Below are 25773 nucleotides of genomic sequence, written 5' to 3'. Positions count from 1 at the left end.
AAGCATTTTATAAAGAGCCCTATCAACTGAAAAGGCAAGTTTAAACCAGAATGAACTGCTATGTTTGTTAAGGCTGGTTTAGTGCTGGTCTAGATTAACTAGGCTAAACAAAGACGTCTTGATGGTTAAGCTAGTTAAGACAGGGACAACTGTATTCAAAGAACATGGTTTACCAAGGGGCATCTCAAAATAATACTATTAATTAAAATTAATTGATTAAAAATAACTACTAAACATAATCTAAAAGTAATGTCAAAATATGAACATTTAAAGTGACTGCTGTTTATGGTTCCTGCAGAATAATTTAATATACACCTACATTCTGAAGGTGCAAAAGAAACTCAATCTAATTTTCAAATATCGAAGAATAGCATTTTTTCACACATCAGATGGGAAGCACTATAAAAAGACATTCCTTATTTGCTTTATTCAAAACAAGAAAACTTCGAAACAAAGCAATAAAATCCACAAAGGAACTTAAATGAGTGTGATTCACCAGCTTTGATTTTTCTGTCCTCAGATCTGTCACCATCATCATCACAAATTCTAATCAATTTTATTCTGGCTGTGCTTACTGTCATTTTCTGCTTTGTTCCTACTTGGTTTGTGTGTTTGTGTGTGTTTGCATTTGTTGGTATGAAAGAAAGAGACAGATCACCCCTTTCTCTTGTCTGGGTTTCATCCAGTTCCATGAGAAAAAATGAGAAAAGCTGCTCACTCCCCTTTATAGAGGAATATGCAAATCAGAGAATGAAAAGCTGCAATTAATCCACATTTTACACACTGGCATGGCAACAGCTGCAATCAATGTGTTGAGGCAGCACGGTTTTTACAGAGGTGGTTTTTGTGTTTCCTACGACCTAGATCAATGGCTTGATCATGAACTAGCTAACTGATCATTTTCTCTTTCAATCTTTCCAGCCTCTAATCCACAAAAAAAGAATTGACAGTGGAATATATTTAAAGACATAATTCATCCAAAAAGTCCATGCCATCCCTCCAGCTCAAAAGGAAACATTCTCAGAAATTTGTCTCATGCTCTGGCAAAGTTCTCTCCAAGTTAATAACAATCACTCTTTCAGTAACATTAATAGAATGATTGTTCAAAGTGATCTGGTCTTTAATAATGTTCTCAAAAACATTAACAGGAGCTGTTTCGTAATGGAAACAAAGCTACAGAGCTGCATTTTGGTCTGGTTTGGTCAGACAGCTGTAGAGAACTGATTACAGTTGTAAAGTAAACATTATCCAGACACTGGTTTACAAAAGTTATTTTGCTTACATAAAACATGTCTCCAGACTGCCTGCTCCGTATCTAGGATCTAACGCACAACAGAAGCAACAGGAAATGTGCCACTAAACTACACTTCAGTGGAATAACATCTACAGCTGAATTTCCAAGCCACATTTTTGAACATCCGCCAAAGAGTCATGTGACAACATAATTTGACCATAAACACAATGTTTTGTAAGACTACTTGGGTTTATTTCAAGTGTTAGACAGAAACACTGTTCAATTCTTGAATGTATCTTTGTGGCTTTGCTTACAAACTTTGCAAGAACTTTCCATTTTGTATCCCACTATCCTATATGCTAACAGGATGCTAATTAAATATCAGTTGTAATATTTAAAAGTCCCATAATATGAAGACCTTACAACATCAGTGGGTTTCAATTCAAAATACCTTTCAAACAATCCAACCTGCAGAAATTTCAGCTGTCTGTGAAGTTTTGTGCAGGTTTATTAGATTATTAATAGCTGATGAGTAATTCTCTGGGTTTTAGTCAGAGGAATCATTTTAACTCAACTTACTCTCCCTTCAAAGAATTGCATAAACTTGCATAATGCACAGTGGGTTAAATGAGCATACAGAAACCCTTTTCGCCCCCAAGGGTTCAGAGACGAAACACTGCACCACACTTCTGAAGAGCTTGCAAGTGGAGAGTCCTTTGGTACAACAATCAGACATCATTATTTGCATGGTCTAATTGTGTAGTGCTTCCAGATCAGAGCTTATGTGAAGTGCTTTGAGCTATTTATATATTTATTTAACTTACTTTGAGCCATTTATATATAAATAATATAGTCAGGTGCACCATTCAGTTTCATTAAGAGCAAAAAGGTTTAACTCATGCTGCAGGTTAAATCTTCAGTTACATGTACACAACCATTCAGAAATTTGGGGTCAGTTTTATTTTTTAAATAAATAATATGATGCGTTAAATTGGTCAAAAGTGACAGTAACACTGTCCTTTTAATTATTGTATTTATTAAACAATCCTGCGAAAAGTTTTCAGCAAAAATATTAAAAACACAACTGTTTAAATAAGGATATTAGAATGATTTCTGAAGGATCATGTGACTCTGAAGACTGGAGTAATGGCAAGGAGTCACAGGAATAAATAACACTTTAAAACAGTTATTTTAAATTGTGGCAATAATTCACAATATTACCTTTTTAAATGTATTTGACAAAAAAGGCAGCCTTGGTGAACATAAACTTCAATTCATTAAAAAAGAATAACTGACATGAAACTTTTGAACAGTAGTGTTCAAAAAACAAAACAACTACAAGGGAAAAAATTTGAAAAAAACATATTGTAGCTAGACGTATCATGACTACACATCAATCTGGAAAGCATAAGAAGCATCTTACAAATCTCAACAGTCAAGATGACAAGTAGAAAACAAACATGCAGCAATTTGCTGAGGTTCTTGCTTGAATGCCTGTTCTCACCTTATTTCATTATTTGACACTCTCATATCTCTCACAGACTCTCATATGCCAAAGAGGATGAAACATTATCTTGTTATCCAACTGGTCAAATGTAATTAGGTGTATGCAGAATCATACTGGTGCTCTGTGCTGGAGACATTCAGTGACGTTGCCTTTTTAGAAAAAGGTGGTCTTGTTGACCCTTGGAAAATAAACAACACTTTTAATATAGGTGATTCACACAATCTATCCCTGTTTAAGTGTAATCAGCATGTAAGCCGGTTTAATCGAATGCAAATATTCATATGCACATCTCAAAATAGTCTGATTTTTGTTCACCGCAGTTTGTTGTAAACACATCGTGCTTGAGGGTTCGACTTATTTTGAAGCTTTCTGAAAACAACCATGATTGCTGAATATTCCTGTGCTTGATGCTGCTAAAAAATGCTACGTTTCACCTATAAATAGATAAGAAATAAAGATAAATTTGCAAATGAAAATAAATTTGCGGGGAAGCAAGACATTTTATGAGTGTTTACAGATATAATGCCTTTTAAACAAAACTGCTTGGCATGAAGGAAGTGTCAGAACTGAGACATGCTGACAAGCTGCACAAAGTGACACTGATTTCACTAGAAGTGACATTTATGCCTTTTGGTTTGCAGATGGGCCCACTTGTCTGTAGAATCAGCTTTCAACATGAAAGTATTTTAATGTTATTTTCTATGATTTTATGATAATCTTCACTTCGGTCTTATCCTGAACAATATATTTAACTTGCAGCAGAATCAAATGTTTAATAAACCAACACTACAATCTCATTATTAACAATGTCCAACAGAATGTCCTTCTATTAAAACAGTGTCCTGTCACCTTCTTGCAATCTTGTTCCTCGTGACAGAATGCAGGTCAGACAATGTCTCAAGGGAGTGACGTCTAGACAACACAGCGAAACAATTCTAGAAACTTTCCCCCCTAGAAATATTTTTCTAATTTAGTCAGTGCTGATAAACAAAGTGTCTGAAATGCCTGAGTAGTGACTTGTGATAATCAATTTAATATTGTACTGTGCACTCTCATTTCATAGAATACACCCCCCAAGAACAGAAGCAGCAAGATAGTCATTATGTTTTCTGAAATGAGGATAATTAATATTCATTGACAAGTTCTTACGGTACTGAATTACTGATATTTGTTTTCCGTACTCATCAAATGGGCTTAATGTTACTGAAATATACTGGATGTTCTAACCTAAATCTGTAAATAAAACCATGAAAAACTCATGTGTTTCTAGTTAAAAGGCTTTTAAATATTTAATCTGCTTGCTTATTGAGAGTAAAACTTGCTCACAACTATATTCTCCAGATATATACTTATTTGAGTCTGTTATTTTCGTTTTGTATGTTTTTTTTTTGTTTTTTTTAAAGTGTTTCTAACTGATTCACAAATTCGTCTAAATGTTTCATTAACAAATCAGTCTGAATATATGTGTGATTCTTAAACATACATATGCATTGAATATAAAAGAATGGGGATTCATTAGAAACCCATATCCATAAAAACCAGAACTTAAAAAAGTGAAAGTGTGAAAGTGACATGACATGACATTCAGCCAAGTATGGTGACCCATACTCAGAATTTGTGCTCTGCATTTAACCCATCCAAAGTGCACACACACAAAGCAGTGAACACACACACACACACACACACACACACACACACACACCAACACACACACTGTGAACACACACCCGGAGCAGTGGGCAGCCATTTATGCTGTGGCACCCGGGGAGCAGTTGGGGGTTCGATGCCTTGCTCAAGGGCACCTAAGTCATGGTATTGAGGTTGGAGAGAGCACTATACATGCACTCCCCCCACCCACAATTCCTGCCAGCCTGAGACTCAAACTCATCAACCTTTCGATTGTGAGTCCGACTCTCTAACCATTAGGCCACGACTTCCCCTTTCAACATAATTCAACATAAATTCAACATAAGTAGGTTATTGTGCACAATAAGGCCTATTTAACCATAATTCTATTTTTCATTTGATACCTATTAAAGTTTATTAGACTAAAGAAAATTACAGAAATTAGGTTGTGCAATATAATTATTCTTATTATACATTATCTGATATTGGTATAAAGACCCCACTGCAAGCACCATCATTCAGAAACATGAGCTCTGCATATAATATTACAAAAAAACATTAGTTGCACCTGCATCTGGCTTAATCAAATTGCATGAAATTAGATATCATATTGCTTCTGGACGTGACTACCTTTGAGGAAACTCATATATGGGAGACTGAGGTGTAAACAGTTGTCTGTAACCTTTTTGCTTCATGGAATTTAAAATTTATATTTATTTCTGACACATTAAGGTAGTTTATAACTAAACATACTGTGTAAATTGATGTCAAAAAACTATTTCAGTAGCCTACTTCTGTTCGTGTCAGATAAGGAGAAAACTTAGGTATGAACTGCATTTGTCTTCTCAGACGTTTTCGAAACCGCGAAAATAATTTGTTCAGGAGGTTGTTAAACTTTGTAACCACATAGAACAACTTTGTTGCTGGAGTATTCTTGAAAGAAACTGACTGCCATTTTTATTTTATTTTTTGAATATGGACATAATTTATATTTGGACACAGAGACAGTATTAGTGCACTATACAGTATATAGGTATTCATCTGCGTTAGCGCTACTGAATCTACAGTGCAAAACATGCAGAGTACAAAAACATACAAAGCCACCACTTTGATTCTTTTTCAGCAAAACATACAGTGTGGCCAGTGTACTCCGATTCTTGAACGAATGATGCTTATGAGCCAGTTCTTTATACTAATTTAGAAACATTTTGGGACAGGCATAACACAATTCCCGAACAAATGACTCTTATGCACCGATTCTTATTAGTGAATCTAACATACAGTATTATCAAATGACTAGCTGGTTCTCCTTAGTGAATAAAAAATACAACAACGCAGCCAGAAGCTGTCTGGATCACAAATTTGTATTATTCCAACAGGCAGGGTTTATGGGCTCTGGTGCAGGTTGTATTTGTGGGCCGTTTGAAATTGTCTAAATAGCCCAAATAAATAAACAGAACAAAGATACAAATTAAACAACTTTTTTTTCAAGTTTGTAAGTTGCAGGTACAGATATTGAGTAATCAAATGTAAAATATAATTTCATAGTCTTCACTGCAGTTTTAACAAGAATGAATATTTAATTTATACAAAGTAATTCATAAGAGCAGTGAGTGATTTTCTCTCTGTCACATGCTGGTTTCGGTTTAGTTCCTGTCTGTTCTTATCTGGTTCATTTCCTGTTCTCATTATTAGTTAATCATCTTTCAGTGGACTCTCCTCTGTTCTGAGCATCCTTTCCCGCTGGCCTTGGCCAGTCAGTTGAAACAAAGACAATTTATAAGAGACATGCCACTTCCTCAATCCTCAATACAACTAAATAAGGAAAACCCATAACGGCAAAGATGGCGGTTGGATGCACATGTCCCGCCCCTCCCGCTGGAAAGCCAATCATCTGCTTTTAACAGTCAAGCCGGGAAACATTTTAGCCTATCGTCTGGTTCCACTGAGGTACGCGCACAGTTCAGGAACCCTTGTGCATATGTAAACGTATAACCTGTAGGGAAAAAGGCTTTTAAACCTTATTTTGGGGCAAAGTCATCAACATTTTTCAGTTATTTTTATTATATTTTACTGCTGTTTCTGTACATGCAGTTTTTATGTCCCGGTGACCAGTGAAAGTGCAGTTCTGACTCTCTGCCCATTCATTTAGATAGGAGCCTGGTCTTGTTAGTCTGAAATAGCTGCCAAGATGGCGGCCGAGTGGCACGACTTGATTAAAAGGACTTTCGTGTAAATCACCGGAGGGCCCCCCTGAGCTGTGTGCCCCTAAAATGTTACCACCTTCGCCCCACTTGTGACGGCCCTGCCTATAGGTTGGTTTATTTTTTGATGAATCAAAACATAAAACGCGACCAATGAATGGGCTGAACGAATTTATCAATAACATACATGATTGGCCCAGTCTGATTCCCTAACAAATGACTCTTAAGAGCCGGTTCTTCTAAATCTACTTAAGTGTAGTCCGATTCCTGTGTTAATGATTCTTGTACGTCGGTTCTTTTTTAAAAGAATCAAAACACAGCGCGACCAAGCACCTTTTCAAATCAATGTATTGTGTTTACCAATGTTTATCTGTTCTTTGATATTAGGACCAGAATTCTTTATAATTCACACCCCTGAAAGTATCCTCTAACATTTTAACAGTTCTTGACAGTCTTTAAAGTTTCGTGGATGTAGTAGGCTACATTAAAACTGTATAAATAAAATGCCCTTCCTTTCTTGTGGCGGTGGCGAGGGCCACCTTTTTAATAATAATAATAATAATAAGCGGAGGGTATAAGAACACATAAGACAATCTACAAAAAAAAAAAAAAAAAAAAAATATGACATTAATCCCCCCCCCCCCATTGGTTGTATTAGATTGCATTACTGTGCCTCTGTTGTAGCACGTGAATTACGTAATATAGCCTAACTACTAATTTGGTAATCATTTTCAGCAGCATCTACGTCAGACAGGGGTTCATCTGAACTGGAGTAACAGACGAAAGGAAATGCTAATACAATGCACTTTGGACAATGACAGACGTCTACTAGGGTGTAATGGATCATTGCAATTCCAGCATGATGACAGCGGTGCGTCGGTGCTGTGGCAGCACAACACAGTCGCCATGCGCAACAATCCTCATGTGGTCGTAGGAATACTGCTCCAAAAGTATTTTCGGTGATGAATCGGTGAAGTTGATTGCATCAGCTTTATAAATGTGAGAATCAAAGTTGTTCCTACAGCAAGGTGAGTTTTGTACAATACACTGCGATCTGTAAATCGATAGAGCATCCTTATCCAAGGCTTTAAACTGTGCGTGTATTTAACCGTTAAGCGCTTAATGCGAATTGTGATGTTAATCCAGCCTTCATATACTTCATCTGCAATTTCAAAAGTTTAGTCGTGATTCTTAATGATGAAACGGAAGTTGTTTCTAAACGAAGTTTATAGTGGTTTCATTGCAAGCATGCGCAATTTGGAGATTAGTGGGTTTTGGCAGGTTTGCGTGCTTTAATTTAAACTACTACACACTGAAATTCTTGTTTTTTTACATAATTGTATACTTTTACAAATGTATATTGTGTATTATAAGTTTCATTTTTAGTCCCAGAAGATGATACCATACCATGCGTAATTTGAAGAGTAGTTTCTTTTTTTCAATTGCGCTTGCTCTATTTCACACCACAAGGGGTTAATAATTCAACAATTTAATAACACAATAGAAATGGTGATTGTTGTTGTATTCCATGAAAATATGATCTATCCAGCTGTGCCAAGTCGTTTGCATGACCCCATGAAGTTGTTTATTAGCTGTGCGACCTGATAAAAGGTTCTAAAAACTAACCACTTGTATGACTAGCTGCTATATATTTTATTGCTGGTTCTTTGTGGTCTATTACGTTGCACCTGCTAGCTTATACTTGATTTTCAGTAGACTGTTATTATAAAGCCATTAAACTGTTTCCATATCAAATCCCAAGATGTTTTTGTATTTACGTTGCTATTACTCCTCGCTCTTCAACTGTTTTGTAATGGATTAAGTCAAGATGTCGCAGCTGTACTACCGCAGAACGGACAATTCCTCGTACCGGGACCGCATTCCGCTGCGGATTGTGCGCTCCGAGTCAGAGCTCTCGGTTCAGGAGAAGTCCTACCTCAGCGCCGTGGAGAAGGGCGATTACGCCAGCGTGAAACTAGCGCTGGAAGAGGCAGAGATCTACTTCAAGATCAACATCAACTGCATCGATCCTCTAGGGCGCACGGCGCTGCTCATCGCCATCGAGAATGAGAACTTGGAGATCATTGAGCTGCTCCTCAGCTTCAACGTGTATGTCGGGGATGCTCTGCTCCACGCCATCCGTAAAGAGGTGGTGGGAGCCGTGGAGCTCCTGCTGAACCACAAGAAGCCCAGCGGAGAGAAACAGGTTTGTTTGAAGAACTGTCTGCTCTAGTTAGCTAGATCACATCTCTGTTTCAAACTACTGTCAATATTCTACAAAACAACAGTTTTCCATAAAAGAACTGAAAATGGCATCTAGGGGAGAGCAGGGGCGAAAGTACCATTTTTCAGAAAAACATCATTTTGAAAGATAATGTTGTAGACAGAGATATATTTCTGCTGTGGTCAGTAACTCAGAAGTGTGGTCTATCAATACCAGGTGGTATTTTGTAGAAATGTAGAAAGGCTTCAGTATAATTTCAATTTGAACATAAGTTGCACATTGTTACTTTTGACCGCATTGGTTGGGACGAAAGTAACACACAGGTGGGTTAAAAGTAACACAACAATATAAGCTAGATTTATTTTCTGTTACTCTTATTTTTATTAAGTATACCTGACTATGACCTTGTAAATATGTAACTGCAAACATATTCTGTCTTCTATTTTTGTAAAAAAAATTATTAAATTACATATTTATATTTATATTTTTATTTTAAATTTAAGTTTCGTCAAATGTCTCAAAACCCGACTGTACAAACTTTTTTTTTATTTATTTATTTTTTTTTATTTCAGTGTATTTTTATAAAACATTTTTTCAACAGAATGAACAATATAATAATTAGATTACATTGGCATAATATAAATTCTAAACATAATGTAACAGTAGGCCTATTCATGTTTCCATCCAGTTGTTTTTATGCATAAATTCAAAATGTGCATTAAAACATCTGGAAACACTGCAAATTCATAGCTGGAGGTGTAAATGCTAAGGTATGGCTAAAACCTAAATATAACTAAGGTAAATGCGAGGTAGGAGCTGCCCAGATGTTCCTCTATGTCCAGAAACGCTCTCTCATAAACATCTGGATAAAACCAGACCACTGTTTGTCTTTCTGACCCTCACTCAGACATATTCTTTTGGTATAATATGACATAAACATTTTAATAAATGATGCAAGAGACAGAAATTCACAGAATAGCATGTACCGGAACAAAATTAATACTTCTTTTCACTGTAGCGGGACAAAAGTAACAACTGTTACTTTCGTCCCGACAGGAACTCCTGGCATTTAAACCTGATTTACTTTTATACTAAAAAACTTTGATAATGCAAACTTTAGGATGTGTTAAAGCATTAAATAACCTGTAGATTGATCATAACTGTGACACATGAAACAAAAAAAACAACACAACTAATTAAAAAAAATTACCGCTTCAATAATTTACTTTTTGTACTCGGAAACAGTTTTACCGACCTAACTGCGGGAAATGATGTGGAAATCACGTGATATTTCTCAGCTCCATCAAGGATTGAATGCTGAATATACCGTCATAGCTGCAATGCAAATGCAGTAATAGGCTCTGAGAAAATCGCTTTGTTACTTTCGTCCCACGTTACTTTCGCCCCGGTTCTCCCCTATCCCTGCTAGAACTAAAGCTTAAACCAGTCTAGTTTAGAGGTCTTATAAAGCTGGTCTCTTGTGTTGGTGTTCAGTTGGTTTAGCTGGGTCTCCTACCCTGAGCAGCGAATAAGTACCCAGACTTCTCTAAAACTATCAAACTAGACCAGTCTGACTAGTGGAAACTACAGTAGGTTGGTTGGTTGGTTTAAGCCAGTGATTTATTAAACGCATTGAAATATGTATTAACATCATAAAAATAAATTTATTAGCATGGATACAAAAACACATGAACAATTTGGTGTTTGAATTTTGATGGCCAATAATTAATTGCACAAAACAATTAATTGCCAAATTAAGCAGATGCCAAGTGGCAGATAAATTTGTGGCAACTTCTAAAGGTCATAAAGCTTGTTTATTTTGCTGTACTAACTATGCATAATTATATGAATATTTGCACTTCATTTTACACATTGTGTATAATCTTTCCCTGCTATTTGTGCCATTTTAAGTTCTGAAATCGCATCCCCAAAACAGAACTTGTAGAGCATATCTGAATATAGATGTTTGCTTTATTATCCAGATATTTCATTTGGTCTCCCTGGCCTGGACACAAAGCCTTCAAACGATCTCTTATCAACTTCTCATGTAAACAACCCGTTACTGCAGATAGGAGTGCTTTTAGGGCTGAAAGGAATGAAGTCCTCAGTTGTCAACACAAGAACACTCTAGAAAAAGTGTGCTTGTCTGCTTCTTTTCAGAGGAGAAAACTGTTTGCTATAAAAAGCTCTGTGTTCAGACACTCAGGCATGTAAATGAATAATTACTGTTGTTCTAATGGTGTTTACTTTGGAGCGATCTTTGCTCTCTCACCAACTGAGTGACTTAACATATGGGTCTTACTGGTCTGTCCACTCCTTATAACTTCAATTAGATTTTCCTTTATTGGCTAAGAATAGACTGGATGTTGCAGCACTAGTTCAAAAAAAGATGGGATGGATGCACCATTCACAAACCAGAGCATCTTTCCTTCCTCGATCCCTGAGGGCGTTTTCTTTTCCTCTGTCTCTGTGTCTCTTCCTGTCTATGTCTATTAATGACACATTTATAAAACTTTTTGATATGCAAATGACTACATCAGCATGTCTAAAGACCACAAGAGGGCGAGTAAGTACACATGAACACATTGTTTGCTTTGATTTTCTAAATTATGAATCTGATGATCATATAATGTGGCTCCCTCATGTCTTTTATCACATTAGCGAGTTCTTGTAAATTATGAAAAAATATATAATAAGGTAACTGGCTGTTATGTAGTCAAAACTAATATATTTTTCTTTTCTTAAAGAAATAGTTCACCTAAAAATGAAAACTTGTGGAAAATTTACTCACCATCAGGCCATCCAAGATGTAGATGAGTTTGTTTTTTCCTTGCCCATTTGGGAAAATGTAGTAGTACATCACTTGGTCACCAATGGATCCTCTGCAGTGAATGGGTGCCGTCAGATCAAAATTCCAAATAGTTTTTAAAAACATCACAGTAATCCACAACATGACTCCAGTCCATCAATTAATGTCTTGTTAAGTGAAAAAACTGTTTGTAATAAACAAATCCATCTTTAAGATGTTTTTAAATTCAAACAAGTCCTCTGTTCATAGTATTGCTTTCTCCAGTGAAAAAGTTGTTTTGTCTGAATCAGGCGAGAAATATGAACAGATCAAGCTCTGTTTACAAGCGAAAACATTCCAAAAATAGTTCTTAATGGTATATGTTAATGTGAGAGGACAACAGGAGATGGGTTTTGGAGGAAGCGTCATTATGGAATCAAACATGCAGCTTTTTACTTCACAAGATATTAGTTTAATGGACTTAAGTTACTTGTGCATCATTGTGATTTTGTTTTTAATCATTGTTTTATCATCATTGTTTTTACCAACTATTTCAATACTTATTCTGACGGCACCCATTCGATTTGGTAAGCAAATCTGTTCTGATAAAGCAACAAACTTATCTACCTCCTGGATGTGCATGTAAAAATGACACTTTTAGCATTATTTTCATTATTATCACTATTTGGGAGTAAGAGTCTCTTTCTTTAGCAGTTAAAAAAAATTCTGATTGAAAGATTGAAAAAAAAAGAAGCTATCCCTCAGCTTTGTTGGAGATGTGCGTAATGAATCATGAGACTGGCTTCTTTTCACTTATTAAACACAAAACTGACTTGAACTGTCATCTTGCTGACATTTTTAATTCAAGCCCTTTACTTTCTCCAATTCTTTTCCCTTCACCTCTGCGGTCTATTGTGGTTAAGGATGAGCTTCAAAGCGTCATATTGCAGCAGCAGATAATCAGTATGGCTGCCAGCCTGAACATGTCTCTCCTACTAGAGCCTTCATTATCTTCTTCAAATAGTCAAGCTTTTGCTGTTGCCACCGTGGGCTCTTGTGAAAAGGATGAAGATATCAGTCGAAATGTGCTAATCACCCCCTACCTCACACCTTCTCTTCTCTATGTGGCTCTAATTCATAAACTCTCGACCCATTTTCTCTCACTTCACTCGTTATGCTTTCTCACTTTTAATCACTTTTTTTGCGCATGCTGCCTGGTTTTCTTTTTCACGCTCTTTCTTTTTGTCTCTCACAGTTTTTTTTATCCATCTCCCCCAAATGTGGTGTGATCACAGAACCCAGTCTTCATGTAGCAGTGTATATATTACAACTCGCTAGTTCATGGCGATTTAAAACTTGCACTAAAGGATTAGATATTATCCACTTCACTATTTTTAAAACCGTGGTTCAAAGCTGGTTATGTTTCAAGTTCCAGATTTCACATTTACAAGGGATAGTGCATGTCGTTTAAGGATAGTCATTATTTGTCCAGACTAACCTGGTGAAAAATAAATATACTTAAATGAATTTAAAATACATTTATTTCATGCTAAGTATTTATTCAGGTACTTACTAAAATGTCCTGCAAATGTACTTTTTTAGTATAATAAACTGGTATACTTAAATTCTACTAAATTGGAACAACAAATTTTGTACTTAATGGACTTTAATTGTGCAGAAGTAGTGCTGAAGTACAATTAAACAGTATATTTTATTGTACTAAAGTTGAACTATTGCAAGTATACTTCAGGTACACTTAAAATTTTGCATTTGAAGTCTGATATTATTCCAAGATCATATACAGTCCTCATCAAAACGGACATTAAAACACATTTTAGACTTAATATTAAGAAAAGTGCATTGTGCATAAGTAATAAGCCAAGTAAAGTTTAATTATAATTTTTATATTAGTAAGCTTTTAGTTATCTGTCAGTAAATATGTTAATAGATTTGAACTATACTTAGCATGAAATAAATGTATTTTAAATATATAACTTTTTTACTAGGGTATGAAGATCATAGTGGTCGAGTTTTGTATATTTTAAAGCACTGGAAGTCAATGAGTTAATGCAACATCTATTAATTTCAGTGCTAAAGCTGAAACACTGTGACTGTAATATGTGACTGGTTATTGTTCATTCAACAACTTAACATTTTTTTAATAGGTTATTTTAATATGGTTAGGCAAGAATGACATGTTTAACTCTTTTAATGTCAGCACTTATTTTTTCATGTGATTTCAGCCAGACATCTTGGCAGATATGCTCTTATTTCTTAAGATAATGGATTATACTTGTGCGCCATGATTCGAGTACTGCATGTGCTTCACGGTTGAATTACAATTATGAATTATTGTTTCAACCATAGCATTTTCATTCACTATCTTGTTCTTAAGTTGGCTAATGTTCATTTATCCTTGCCCTTGTCCAAAACATTGTCCTTTAGATGAACTACCTCCCAAATGTCAGACTGAAATAGGTTGCTGTATTTCTTGTTATATTGTGCCAGCCGTTCTTTCTTCTGTTAAGGTGCTTCATCTTTGCTGATGAAAACCAGTGCTTCAGTATTGTGCTCCCCCAGTGTAATTTATTGGATGCATTGTTGTTTGTAGTTTTGGGCACTTTTAGTTTTGCCACACATATTGCTTTGGTTAGAAAAGCTCAGTCTTATGTGACCACAGAAATTTTCCCATTGTAACTGGGTCACTATTATGCCTTTCAAGCAAAAACCTTGCCAAACTCCATACAGGATTTCACACGGTTCTTCTCTGCTACCGAAGCTCTGTAGCTGCTTCAAAGTGATCACAAGCCTCTCTGTAGCCTCTCTCCCAAGTGTTTTTTTTTCTCTTATGTGCTCAGAGGGTTTTTAGGAAAGACCTTTTTCCCTGCCAGTGCCTGGGTCATTTGATGTAGCTTCCATTTCAGCATTATTAAACCAATAGTGGGCACTCCTATTGTTTTATACTCATCTTCCTAATTTATGCCTTTGTGTTCCTCTCTCGTTTGCATTATTCTTTAGTTTTCATATGTCATAGCTGTCTTTCACATTTGAGGTCTGAATAATAACGAGGCCTTAATTGTGGGGTTTTATTCCAGCAAGCGTGTTTAGCGATTCATGGGGAGATGCCAATTGTAAATGCAGCACAGTCTTTGAATTCTCATCCAATCTTTTGCATATTTAAATTTTTGTATAAAATAAATAAATAAATAAATAAATATATATATATATATATATATAATACTATAAAATAATGTCTCAGTAATAAATATTGCAGTATTTCAGTACACTGTAAAAAAAAATCAAAGATAAATAAAACAGATTATTAATTTATAAAGCTTATTGCTGTAGAAAGGGGAATAAAACAAAGATTATTCAGTGTGTTATTTGCTGTTAATTTGCATTTGTTTGTCAAATTTATAAGTGATTTCTGAGTGAAAATTGTTTCAAAATAAATTACACATTTAATATTATTATTATTATTATATACAGTGGACACAAATACACTGAAAAACATTGTGTAGAAACATTTTTTACTCAGAAACTGTTAGTAATTACAAAGGAACAACAAGTGACATTGAATTAAACATGACATTTTAAAGTAGTAAAATTTTTGAAATTTTGAAATTATTTTTTTACAGTGTAGTGATTGGACATTTAAGCCAGAATTGAAAATGTACCCTTGTGAAAAACAAATCTAGTAAAATGTAGTTGAAATACATTTATTTCATTCTAAGTATACTACAGTAGTTTTACAAATTTGTGTATACAAACTGGTGTGTGTTTATATATATATATATATATATATATATATATACAATATACATGGAGCTAAACACGTTTTAGGCCTAATAGTAAGAAATGTGTGTTGTGTACTTCAATTAAAGTTTAATTATATTTTTATATCAGTAAGTCTCGAGCGATATGTCAGTAAATGTTAATAGATTTGAACTATACTTGGTATGAAATAACTGTATGTTAAATATATTACTTATTTACTAGAGTATACAGTTATATGCATTATTATGACAAAAAATCAAACAAAGTGGCATTTATTTAAAAACATAACAAATTTAGAGTTATGATATACTGTATTTAGTATGTTCAGTTTCATATTAGTTTTCTAAATGTGTTAATTGTTTTTGGGGCCATTGTGTAGTGAAAAATAATGAATAGCATATGTATGTGTTATCAGATTAGTTTAAGCCATCTTTTCCATTTTCAGGTACCACCCATCCTGCTGGATAAACAATTCTCAGACTTCACCCCTGACATCACTCCCATCATCCTGGCTGCCCACACCAACAACTACGAGATCATCAAGATGCTGGTGCAGAAAGGTGTGTCTGTCCCCCAGCCTCACGAGGTGCGCTGTAACTGCGTGGAGTGTGTCTCCAGTTCAGACGTGGACAGTCTGCGGCACTCACGCTCACGGCTGAACATCTACAAGGCCCTGGCCAGCCCCTCTCTCATCGCCCTGTCTAGCGAGGATCCTTTCCTCACCGCCTTCCAGCTCAGCTGGGAGCTCCAGGAGCTCAGCAAAGTTGAAAACGAGTTCAAGGCTGAATACGAGGAGCTCTCCCATCAGTGCAAAAGCTTTGCAAAGGACCTCCTGGACCAAACCCGTTCCTCACGTGAACTGGAGCTGATCCTTAATTTCCGTGATGATGTCAACCTGCTGCAAGATGAGCCCAACAATGAGCTGGCCCGACTGAAACTAGCCATCAAATACCGCCAAAAAGAGGTACAGATCTGGTATTGCAATCATGTACATTTGAGGTCAAAAGTTTACATCATTTCAGAATCTGCAAAATGTTAATTATTTTACCAAATAAGAGGGATCATACAAAATGCATGTTATTGTCTATTTAGTACTGATCTGAATATGATGACTCACATAAAAGATGCTTACATATAATCCACAAGAGAAAAAAAACGAATAGTAGAATTTATAACAATTACCCCATTCAAAAGTTTCCATTTCCTTGATTCTTAACACTGTCTTCTTACCTGAATGATCCACAGCTACAATGTGCAGATGTTTTTTGGCTTTTTGGGTCAGATATATTTTAAGGTTTTAATAAGCTAAGTATTTCTTGCAGATTGTGATTTCTATCTCCCCTAAGATTGACTAAGCTAAGGACAAATTAACTCCCACGTATACTGTATACTCAAGAAAGTCCTCTTAACAATACCTGAGGTGAGCCAGATGATACTCAAGCCTCCACTGTGCATAATTCAAAGGTCATCAAATGCCTAAGCGCTGTGTAGATCTCATAAAAGGAGCTCTTTTTGACCCAGTATGACTTTTTACAGTGTAGGAGTAAGGAGTCATCCACTTTTAGCATGTAGTGTGGATTCATACCTACTAATTACTTTTCCTCTTGAATTTAGTCTGTCCAATTTGGTTAGAAAATAGTCCACATTTAGTCTTTATTTAACATAGTGTGATCATGAAACAAAAATGACTAAAATACTAATAAATAATATATTAATGCAGCAATTAGTTTTGACATCCTGGAGCCTTGTTGCTGAAATTTATTTTGCCCTCTTTTGGTTTTGCAAAGGCATTACACCCTAATCATCCATTTTGTTGTTTACTGTATGCAAATTATCTATATATCCATTGGTTATATTCTTCTCAGCTCGTGATTATATTAGACATGATTAAATTCAGTTTAAATGGCATTTGTTCCAGCAGTCAAACAGTCTTTGGGAATGGCAGTGACGGCCACATCAGCGCTAATCTTATTACTGTAAATGTTACTTGAATGCCTCCAATTAAATGGTGCATGTGGATGTCCACTATAATATAAGAGAACAGTTCAGAACAGATGCAGCATGCTTTGTATTAGCTCAGATTAAAAGATGTCAGCCATTAGATTATAAGAGTAAATAACATGTTGCATATTGTTTGCTGTGAATGGATAAGAAAAATACCATCGCCTTTAATAATGCTTGTTCTATTTATTTATTTATTTAATTATTTATTGTGGAGATGTTTTATGTTATCTGAAGCTTTCAAGTTTTATAGTTCTGAAAGCCTTAAAAATTAAACGATATAAAGTTTTTTATTTTTATTTATTGCTGTAGAGTACAGCAGTAAATAGACACATGCTCTAGACTGAGCTTGATTTCAAAGTGGTAGCCTTATTTGTCCTGCTGATTATATTGTGTATTGTGTATTAAGGTACTGTCTTCGCTCGTACAGCAGCCCCATGATAGAGAGTCCTTTAGTTGAGTGATTGAACAGATTGCATCGTGCAAATCAGGCCTGACGGAGAACACTGAAAATCATCTCAGACTTGACCTCATCGCCTCCAAGAACCCCTGGCTCTGCTGTAATGAGGATGCATTTGTTTGTAATTTGGTTAGGCACCATCCCACTTCCGCATGACATTTAAGATGCTCTGTTAATAGCTTTGGGCAAATCACTGGAGACGGATGAAGAGGAGTATGGAGAGAACAAATAAGCATCAAGAGCAAGAGTCAATATATGGCTGCAAGTACTGTAGCATTTGCTTGGCCATGCAGATAATAAAAAATAAACATTGCATTAAGCATAATGAATTTTTACCACACATTTTTTATAAATTTAATTTTAAGGTCAAACCATATAGCTTTAATTCAGCAATATTGTGGATATGTTACACACGGTTAAATATATATATATATATCCACAGTATATATTTTAGTTTGTCCTTTCAGCTTACATTTTTATTATTTTCACTCATTGACTTTTTTGATTTTCTATAGTTTAGTGTTTTTTTTTAAGAATTTAGAATGTAGTTTAGTTTGTTTTTTATATGAGAATTTTATGTTTTTAATTTTTGTTTTAGATGTCAAATTTGATAAATTATCTCTTAATTTGATGTCCTTTAAATAACCACATTAAATATCTATAGATTACTGATTATTTTTGCATTTTAAGTTTTTATTTTATTTTAAAATAATTTTTGTCTAATTATATTAGTTGTTACCTAAGAACATTTTATTAACTAAGGACCAGCTTGGCCTAAAGATGATATGACAAAAATTTGGGGAGGATTAATAGAAGCTGTAGGACAAGTTAGAAAAATGGGTTTTCAATACACTTCTTATCGAAATTATTTACATTTTTATGATTTTACAAATTATAGGTGGCATTGTGCCTTCAGATCATTGATGGTTGTCAAATCACATTGCAAACCTTTGTGCAAGTGTTTGAATCTCATGCAGTACATGTTAACTATTCCACAGGAGGCTCAGCAGCCTGATGGGGAATAAATGGAAGAAACTCAGACCTCGTGCCTCACTGTTCATGTTCACTTTATCATTCTGACTTTATTAGACACTAATGCACACTTCACATGGTATCCTGTAGTCTGGCTTTGGGGAATCTGCTAAAATACACTGTTGTATAGTCTGCTTGTGCTGTAACAATTTTACTGACAGTTGATAGCTCAGTTAGAGTGGAATACATGCATCCCATAATGTCATACACAAACTATGCCTATAAAATATATGTACACAGATGTAAAATTCTAGGATGTCTTGCAAATAGTAAAAATGGAAATTCTGGGAAATCTGATGATGAAATGTCAAAACAAAAATACAGCATTGGCTGCTTGTTTCCCAGACCACCTGTTCATACTTGGATAGTAACATGTGATTTCCCTTGTATTCTCTTCTATTCTTTTCTCTCTCAGTTTGTAGCACAGCCAAATTGCCAGCAGCTGTTGGCTTCACGCTGGTATGATGAATTTCCTGGCTGGAGGAGACGTCACTGGGCTGGCAAGTTCATCACATGCGTCTTAATCGGACTCATGTTCCCCCTGCTCTCCCTCTGTTACCTGGTGGCACCCAAGAGCCGCTATGGGCTGTTCATTCGCAAGCCTTTTATCAAGTTTATTTGCCACACAGCCTCCTACCTGACCTTCCTCTTCCTCCTGCTGCTGGCCTCTCAGCACATAGTCTCTAACAATCCTGATCGCCAAGGTCCAAAGCCCACCACTGTGGAGTGGATGATCCTACCCTGGGTTCTAGGTAAGACAGAACTGATATAATTCCATAAACTGACCCTAAATTGAGATATTTGCTTATAATGTTCTCCATGCAACGTTTCCATGGTTCATCTTGGACCAGAGAACCATGAAGGTCTTTGAACAGAAACCAACAAAATCTTTTGGCTTCCCTTGCAGGATTCATATGGACGGAGATCAAGCAGATGTGGGATGGTGGATTTCAGGATTACATCCATGACTGGTGGAATCTCATGGACTTTGTGATGAATTCCTTGTATCTTGCAACCATCTCACTGAAGATTGTTGCCTATGTGAAGGTACATTGCATCACAACAGTCACTGGTGGGAATCACTTGGGAATGGATCAAGAATTACTTATTGTTATTTTCATCTTTCCTAACAGTACAGTGGTTGCAAACCCAGGGAAACCTGGGAAATGTGGCACCCCACTCTAGTGGCAGAGGCGGTGTTCGCTATTGCCAACATCTTTAGCTCTCTACGCCTCATCTCGCTCTTCACGGCCAATTCTCACCTAGGTCCTTTGCAGATATCATTAGGACGGATGCTTCTGGACATCCTAAAGTTCCTCTTTATATACTGCCTGGTGTTGCTTGCCTTTGCTAATGGACTCAATCAGCTTTACTTCTACTATGAGACTAGTGAAGGCATGAACTGCAAAGGCATCCGCTGTGAACGTCAAAACAACGCTTTCTCAACGTAAGTCTTTTTTGTCACCCAGAAATTTAAATTCTTTCAATAATTACTCACCCTTGTGTCATTCCAAACCTTTAAGACTTTTGTTCATCATTTGGAACATAAATTAAGATATTTTTGGATGAAATCTGAGAGATTTCTAACCCTGCATAGACAGCAATGTAACTGAAACCTTCAAGTCACAGAAATGTAGTAAGAACATCATTAGGGGACATACTTTCACGAACACGTGGAAGAGACTGACAAAGAAGAGAAGAAATTGTTGAATAAAGTCATTAGTTTTATTTTCTTTGCATATTAAAAGTATTTTTGTAGCTTTGTAACATTTACGGTTGAACCACTGATGTCAAATGGACTATTTTAACAATGTCCTCACTACCTTTCTGGACCTTGTACGTTTCAGTTGCATTGCTGCCTATGCAGGGTCAGAAAGCTCTTGGATTTCATCCAAACTATCTTAATTTGTGTTCCAAAAATGAAAGAAGGTGCAATGGGTTTGGAACGACATTAGGGTGAGTAATTAATGACAGAATCATAATTTTTTGGGTGAACTATCCTTTTAATTGATCTGTTGTCATTGTCAACTATACCAGTTCTAAATCAGTATAATCTTCAAAAGTAATTTGAACTCCTACATCAAAATGAAAATGTTGAAAAAAGTTGTGTTTAAGTTGCAACTACCCTTTCTAATCTTGCTTGTACTCTGTTTGTAGGTTATTTGAGACCTTGCAGTCTTTGTTTTGGTCCATTTTTGGGTTGATCAATCTGTATGTGACCAATGTCCAAGCTGACCACAAGTTCACTGAATTTGTGGGTGCCACCATGTTTGGCACCTATAACATCATCTCCTTGGTGGTCCTACTCAATATGCTCATTGCCATGATGAACAATTCATATCAGCATATCGCTGTAAGTTCATTCTAAAGTCTGAGCACTTGTAGACATATTTTTATGATATCCTACTCCAGTTTTTGTTGCATATTGCATATACTGTATTTTCCAGGACAACAAGTTGCACATGACTATTACAGAAAGGATTTAGAAATATGTAATTTATTATGAAGCAAACTATAAACAACATTAACTATAAATGGCAAGCCTAAATGGTTTTAAAGCAAAACGGAAACTACCATCTTGTAGGAAATGCACTTTACATATAAACTTGAGATCATAGTCATTTTGTGCTTTGTGCATGTTTTTTATGCTTGACCTTTACTGCATTATATAAGTCACCACATGATATACATTCCAGAAAATACAAGTGTTGCAAGTGTTCTGTACATTGTGCACTTTGGTATGAATCCATAAGTGTTAATTTCTCAGTAATGACCTGCTTCTGACGTATAGTGTTTTCTGGATTTTCTGAAGGACCATGCTGATATTGAGTGGAAATTTGCCAGAACTAAATTATGGATGAGTTATTTTGAGGAAGGAGGCACCTTGCCACCTCCCTTCAACATTATCCCCAGTCCCAAATCCATATGTTACCTGTTTACATGGATCAAGGTGCATGTGTTCAAGAGGAAGTCAAAGAGGACTGAGACATTTGGGACATTAGGGGTGAGAATTTTTCTTCTTCTTCTTGGCTCTTATATTGAATTTGGTTTAAATAAATTATTATTTGATAAACAGAAAAGTGAATTTTTTTTATTGAACATGTTAAGGTTACAGTATGTAATGCACCAAACTAAATATGTGTCATAAGATGTCCAGCGTGCTTGGTTTTCTTAGAGTGAGAAGATACTTTAATATTTTAGGGGACAGACATAGAATTCTTGAATTTCAAATGCCCTTCCTTTCGTCGTTTCAGAGAAGAGCTGCTGAAAACGTGAGACTCAACCACCAATACCAGGTAGCTTATCACCAAAAATACTGTTTCTCTACAGTTTTTCTATATCGAATTGATTTTCTTTTATCATTGTTTCATCTGAATTGTCCTGCTGTTTCCCGTAATGCAGGAGGTCTTGAGAAACTTGGTAAAACGATATGTGGCAGCTATGATTCGAGACGCCAAGACTGAGGAAGGACTTACAGAGGAGAATTTCAAAGTAAGCTCTGAAAATGACTTTGTCTACCAAATAGTCATTTTATGTCAGATTTTATTTTGTTTTCACATTGATTTGAGACAAGGATTAAGTAATTTCCTGCTTATGGTTTTACCAGTCCTTACATAAAACAACAGTCTTGTACTTTATACTGAATGAAGCATTACAAATTTTAACTTTTCAGTGTCGTTGTAAGAATGCTCTTTATGTATGGAATTACATTTGGTTCAATAATAATGAACAAAACTTTATAAAACTGAACGTAACTTTTTCAGAAACTATCAAAAATATGCCATTACAAAAGAAGAAAAACACGAAAAAAAATGAACTCAGTCGCACAAATTTAACAGGCTCTTCAAATATGCTTCATTCTTTGTTAATGTTTTTCAAAGATTTGTTTTCGCTAATCGATGATTCTGAATTAATTTCCACAGATTTCGCTTATGCTTCACAGTTTTTCTTTGGTGTTTTGACACAAACCTCTCGTGGGGGGCGGGCTTAACAGTGATCTACTCCGATTGGATAGTGAGCTTTTGATGGACAGGTGCTCTTTTTGTTCAAGTTCTGAAAAAACTGTACACTTATTTTGGTCATGTCAGTACACTCAGAAACTTTGGGATGATATTGTTGTCAACTGTAAGATTTTGCCAGGCTTTTCAGTACATATGAAAATCATTATATTTGGGTATTATGACTCTGACCCCACAAACGAAATTAACAGTTTTGTTATTAATTTAAAATTTTTCCTAAACAAATTTCACATTCACAAATGCAAATTCTCCAACTGCCTTATTTGTTTTCCTAAAAGAAATGGAAAACTATTTGAATGTAATTTCAGTATCTACTAATAAGAAGGCTATAAGGACTGTTAGAATTTGCTCTGCACTTGATCTTCTTGTGTAATTTTGTTTATTATTGTATTCAGTAACGCAAGGCAAGCTTACTTCGGGCTGCCTTGAAGGACAAGAGCTCATCTTTACAGACTGAGACGATCAAAGGTCAAATATTATTTACATATTTAGTAATACAAATCACAGCGAGAGCTTTCCAATATGCGCGCCACTGAGTGACGTCTGTACTTCCCGGTCAGGGAGCACCTGTCCATCAAAAGCTCACTATCCAATCAGAGTAGATCACTGTTAAGCCCGCCCCCAGGAGAGGTTTGTGTCAAAACACCAAACGAAAAACTGCGAAGCATAAGCGAAATCTGTGGCAATGCATTTAGAATCCACGATTAGCGAAAACGAATCTTTGAAAAACATTAACAAAGAATGAAGCATATTTGAAGAGCCTGTTAAATTTGTGAGTCATTTTGTAATGGCATATTTTTGATAGTTTCTGAAAAAGTTACGTTCAGTTTTATAAAGTTTTGTTCATTATTATTGAACCAAATGTTATTCCATATTTATGACCCTTGACTAATGTATTACAACCAAAAGTGTCCAAAAATAGTAAAGTTTCTGTAATAAAATTGTATTTAGATTTCAAAATTCCATCCACCATGAGGTAAGCCACCCTTATGTATAAATAAACAGTTTTTCTTGCCCGCCGATACAGTATGACTGGAGTCTTGATCTAATTTCAGTGTGCAGTTTAAAAAATCAAAATTCTAGTCATTGCGAGAAACATTTTAAATGACAAAAACTGCTTAGTGCACCTTTAAATAAAAAACACAAATAAATTGAGGACTCTGATCACTTCGACAGGAGCTGAAGCAGGACATCTCTAGCTTCCGCTACGAAGTCATTGGAATGATGAAAGGCAACCGGAAAAGTACTCGTGCGAACAAGACTGGCACAGCGGCCTCCGATGTTTCTCATCCAGACGGTTCACTTAAATTTTCCTCAACTCTTCCGCGGAACAAAAAACTACATTTGTACAATGTGACTACAGTGCTACAGCAGCACAAATCTGAAGAGACGAGGGAGTCTCTCGGTTGTCTGGCCAATGGATCATCAGTAGTTCTGACTGACCTGATACTCAAAGACAAAGCCAGGAAGGACATCCCTAAGGATTTTACAGACTTTGGGGTATTTCCAAAGAAACAAAACAGTCTCAACCCAAATAAGATCTACTCACTCGCTGAAGAGGCAAAGGAATTGGATTCTGACATATTGGACTGGGTTAGAGAGGAAACGGATGAGAATCCTCTGGCAGAAGAAGCTGAACAGGAAGAAAATGAATCAAAGTGCCTGATGGAGGAAGAGGAAATTGTGTTGCAGGACCAAGAGAAAGAGCACATTGCATCTCCATGTGAACATTAGACAAACAAACTCTCATTCTTTTTGTATCCAAGGATTATCCAAATCTCAAGTTTAGCTGACATACTTTGTCAGAGATGACACAGTTTTCTTTCTAATGTGTCGAGGGGAGGTTTTGCAAGATTAATTGTCTCAGGAAAAAGTATTTGCTTGGTTGCAACCATAAATCTGGAGGATTTGAATTGGACAAAGCTAGGGAAAACGCTACACAGTGTCCAACTGACCTGTTGGATAGTTTTATTATTATTCTTTTTAATCTTATGTATTTAACCTCACATTTTCACTGTGCAGCATCCTCTCATCCCTTTTTTGTGAAAAATAATAATAACTTGAAAAATAACAATCATGTGATCAATCACCAGAGAAACTGTATATTATTGTTATTATTATTATTATTTTTTATTCTGCAAGGATGCATTAAATTGAGCAAAAGTGACAGTAAAGACATTAATAATGTATCAAAAGATTTCTGTTTTAATTAAATCCTGTTCATTAAAACAATTATCAACACAACAGCACAACCGTTGATGATGATAACAAATGTTTCTTATAAGAACTGCTGAAAATTCCTAATTAAAAATGGTCAAACAAATTTTTTTAATTGTAAGAATATTTAACGCTATTACTTTATTGTTTTTACTTTATTTTTGATCAAATAAATGCAGCCTTGAGCATGAGACTCAAAAACGTTTTAAATTCTTACAAACCCCAAACATTTGAACATCGGTGTAAAAATAAAAACATGTTGCACATGACATATAACAGCTGCACAGCCTGATTTAAAAAGACTATGCAATCGTAAGTATAGCACTCATAATACAGACGTCTATACATCTGGTTACATCTGTTACAGATTTCTAAGCACTATCCTCAATATTGTGATGTTGGATAAGTATCTAACTCTTTAAACGTTCTGAGTTCTTATAGATAACAGTTTAACGACTTTCATGGACCATATGCCATACAGTAATATTTCAACTGTAGCTAAATGAGAAATAAAATCTCTCTACTACAAGTTCGGATTCTTTGTTATCTTTATGTTCTGCTTACAAAGTCTGCCCACAATTGCTAGCATGCAATTTTGTCATTTTCCAATTTCATGCCCACTAATAATGCTTAATCACTTGTTACATTCTGAACTTATTTTTGAAAAATGAAGACATTTGATAT

At 35.6% G+C, this 25773-nt stretch overlaps 1 protein-coding gene across 1 annotated transcript; it reads left to right on the top strand.

Moving 5' to 3' along the window:
- Positions 1 to 8355: 8355 nt before the first annotated feature.
- Positions 8356 to 25226, top strand: LOC132108382 (short transient receptor potential channel 4-like). The gene is made up of 10 exons (XM_059515087.1): positions 8356 to 8777; positions 15806 to 16324; positions 19269 to 19605; positions 19761 to 19900; positions 19987 to 20300; positions 21011 to 21206; positions 21666 to 21857; positions 22108 to 22149; positions 22256 to 22345; positions 24049 to 25226. Exons 1-10 carry the CDS (start codon positions 8400 to 8402, stop codon positions 24604 to 24606), a joined length of 2766 nt encoding a protein of 921 aa, XP_059371070.1. The 5' UTR covers positions 8356 to 8399; the 3' UTR covers positions 24607 to 25226.
- The last annotated feature ends 547 nt before the right edge of the window (positions 25227 to 25773 follow it).

The sequence above is a fragment of the Carassius carassius genome, chromosome 28, assembly GCF_963082965.1.
Source record: "Carassius carassius chromosome 28, fCarCar2.1, whole genome shotgun sequence".
Classification (NCBI taxonomy): domain Eukaryota; kingdom Metazoa; phylum Chordata; class Actinopteri; order Cypriniformes; family Cyprinidae; genus Carassius; species Carassius carassius.
This window is presented reverse-complemented; position numbering and strand designations above follow the sequence as displayed.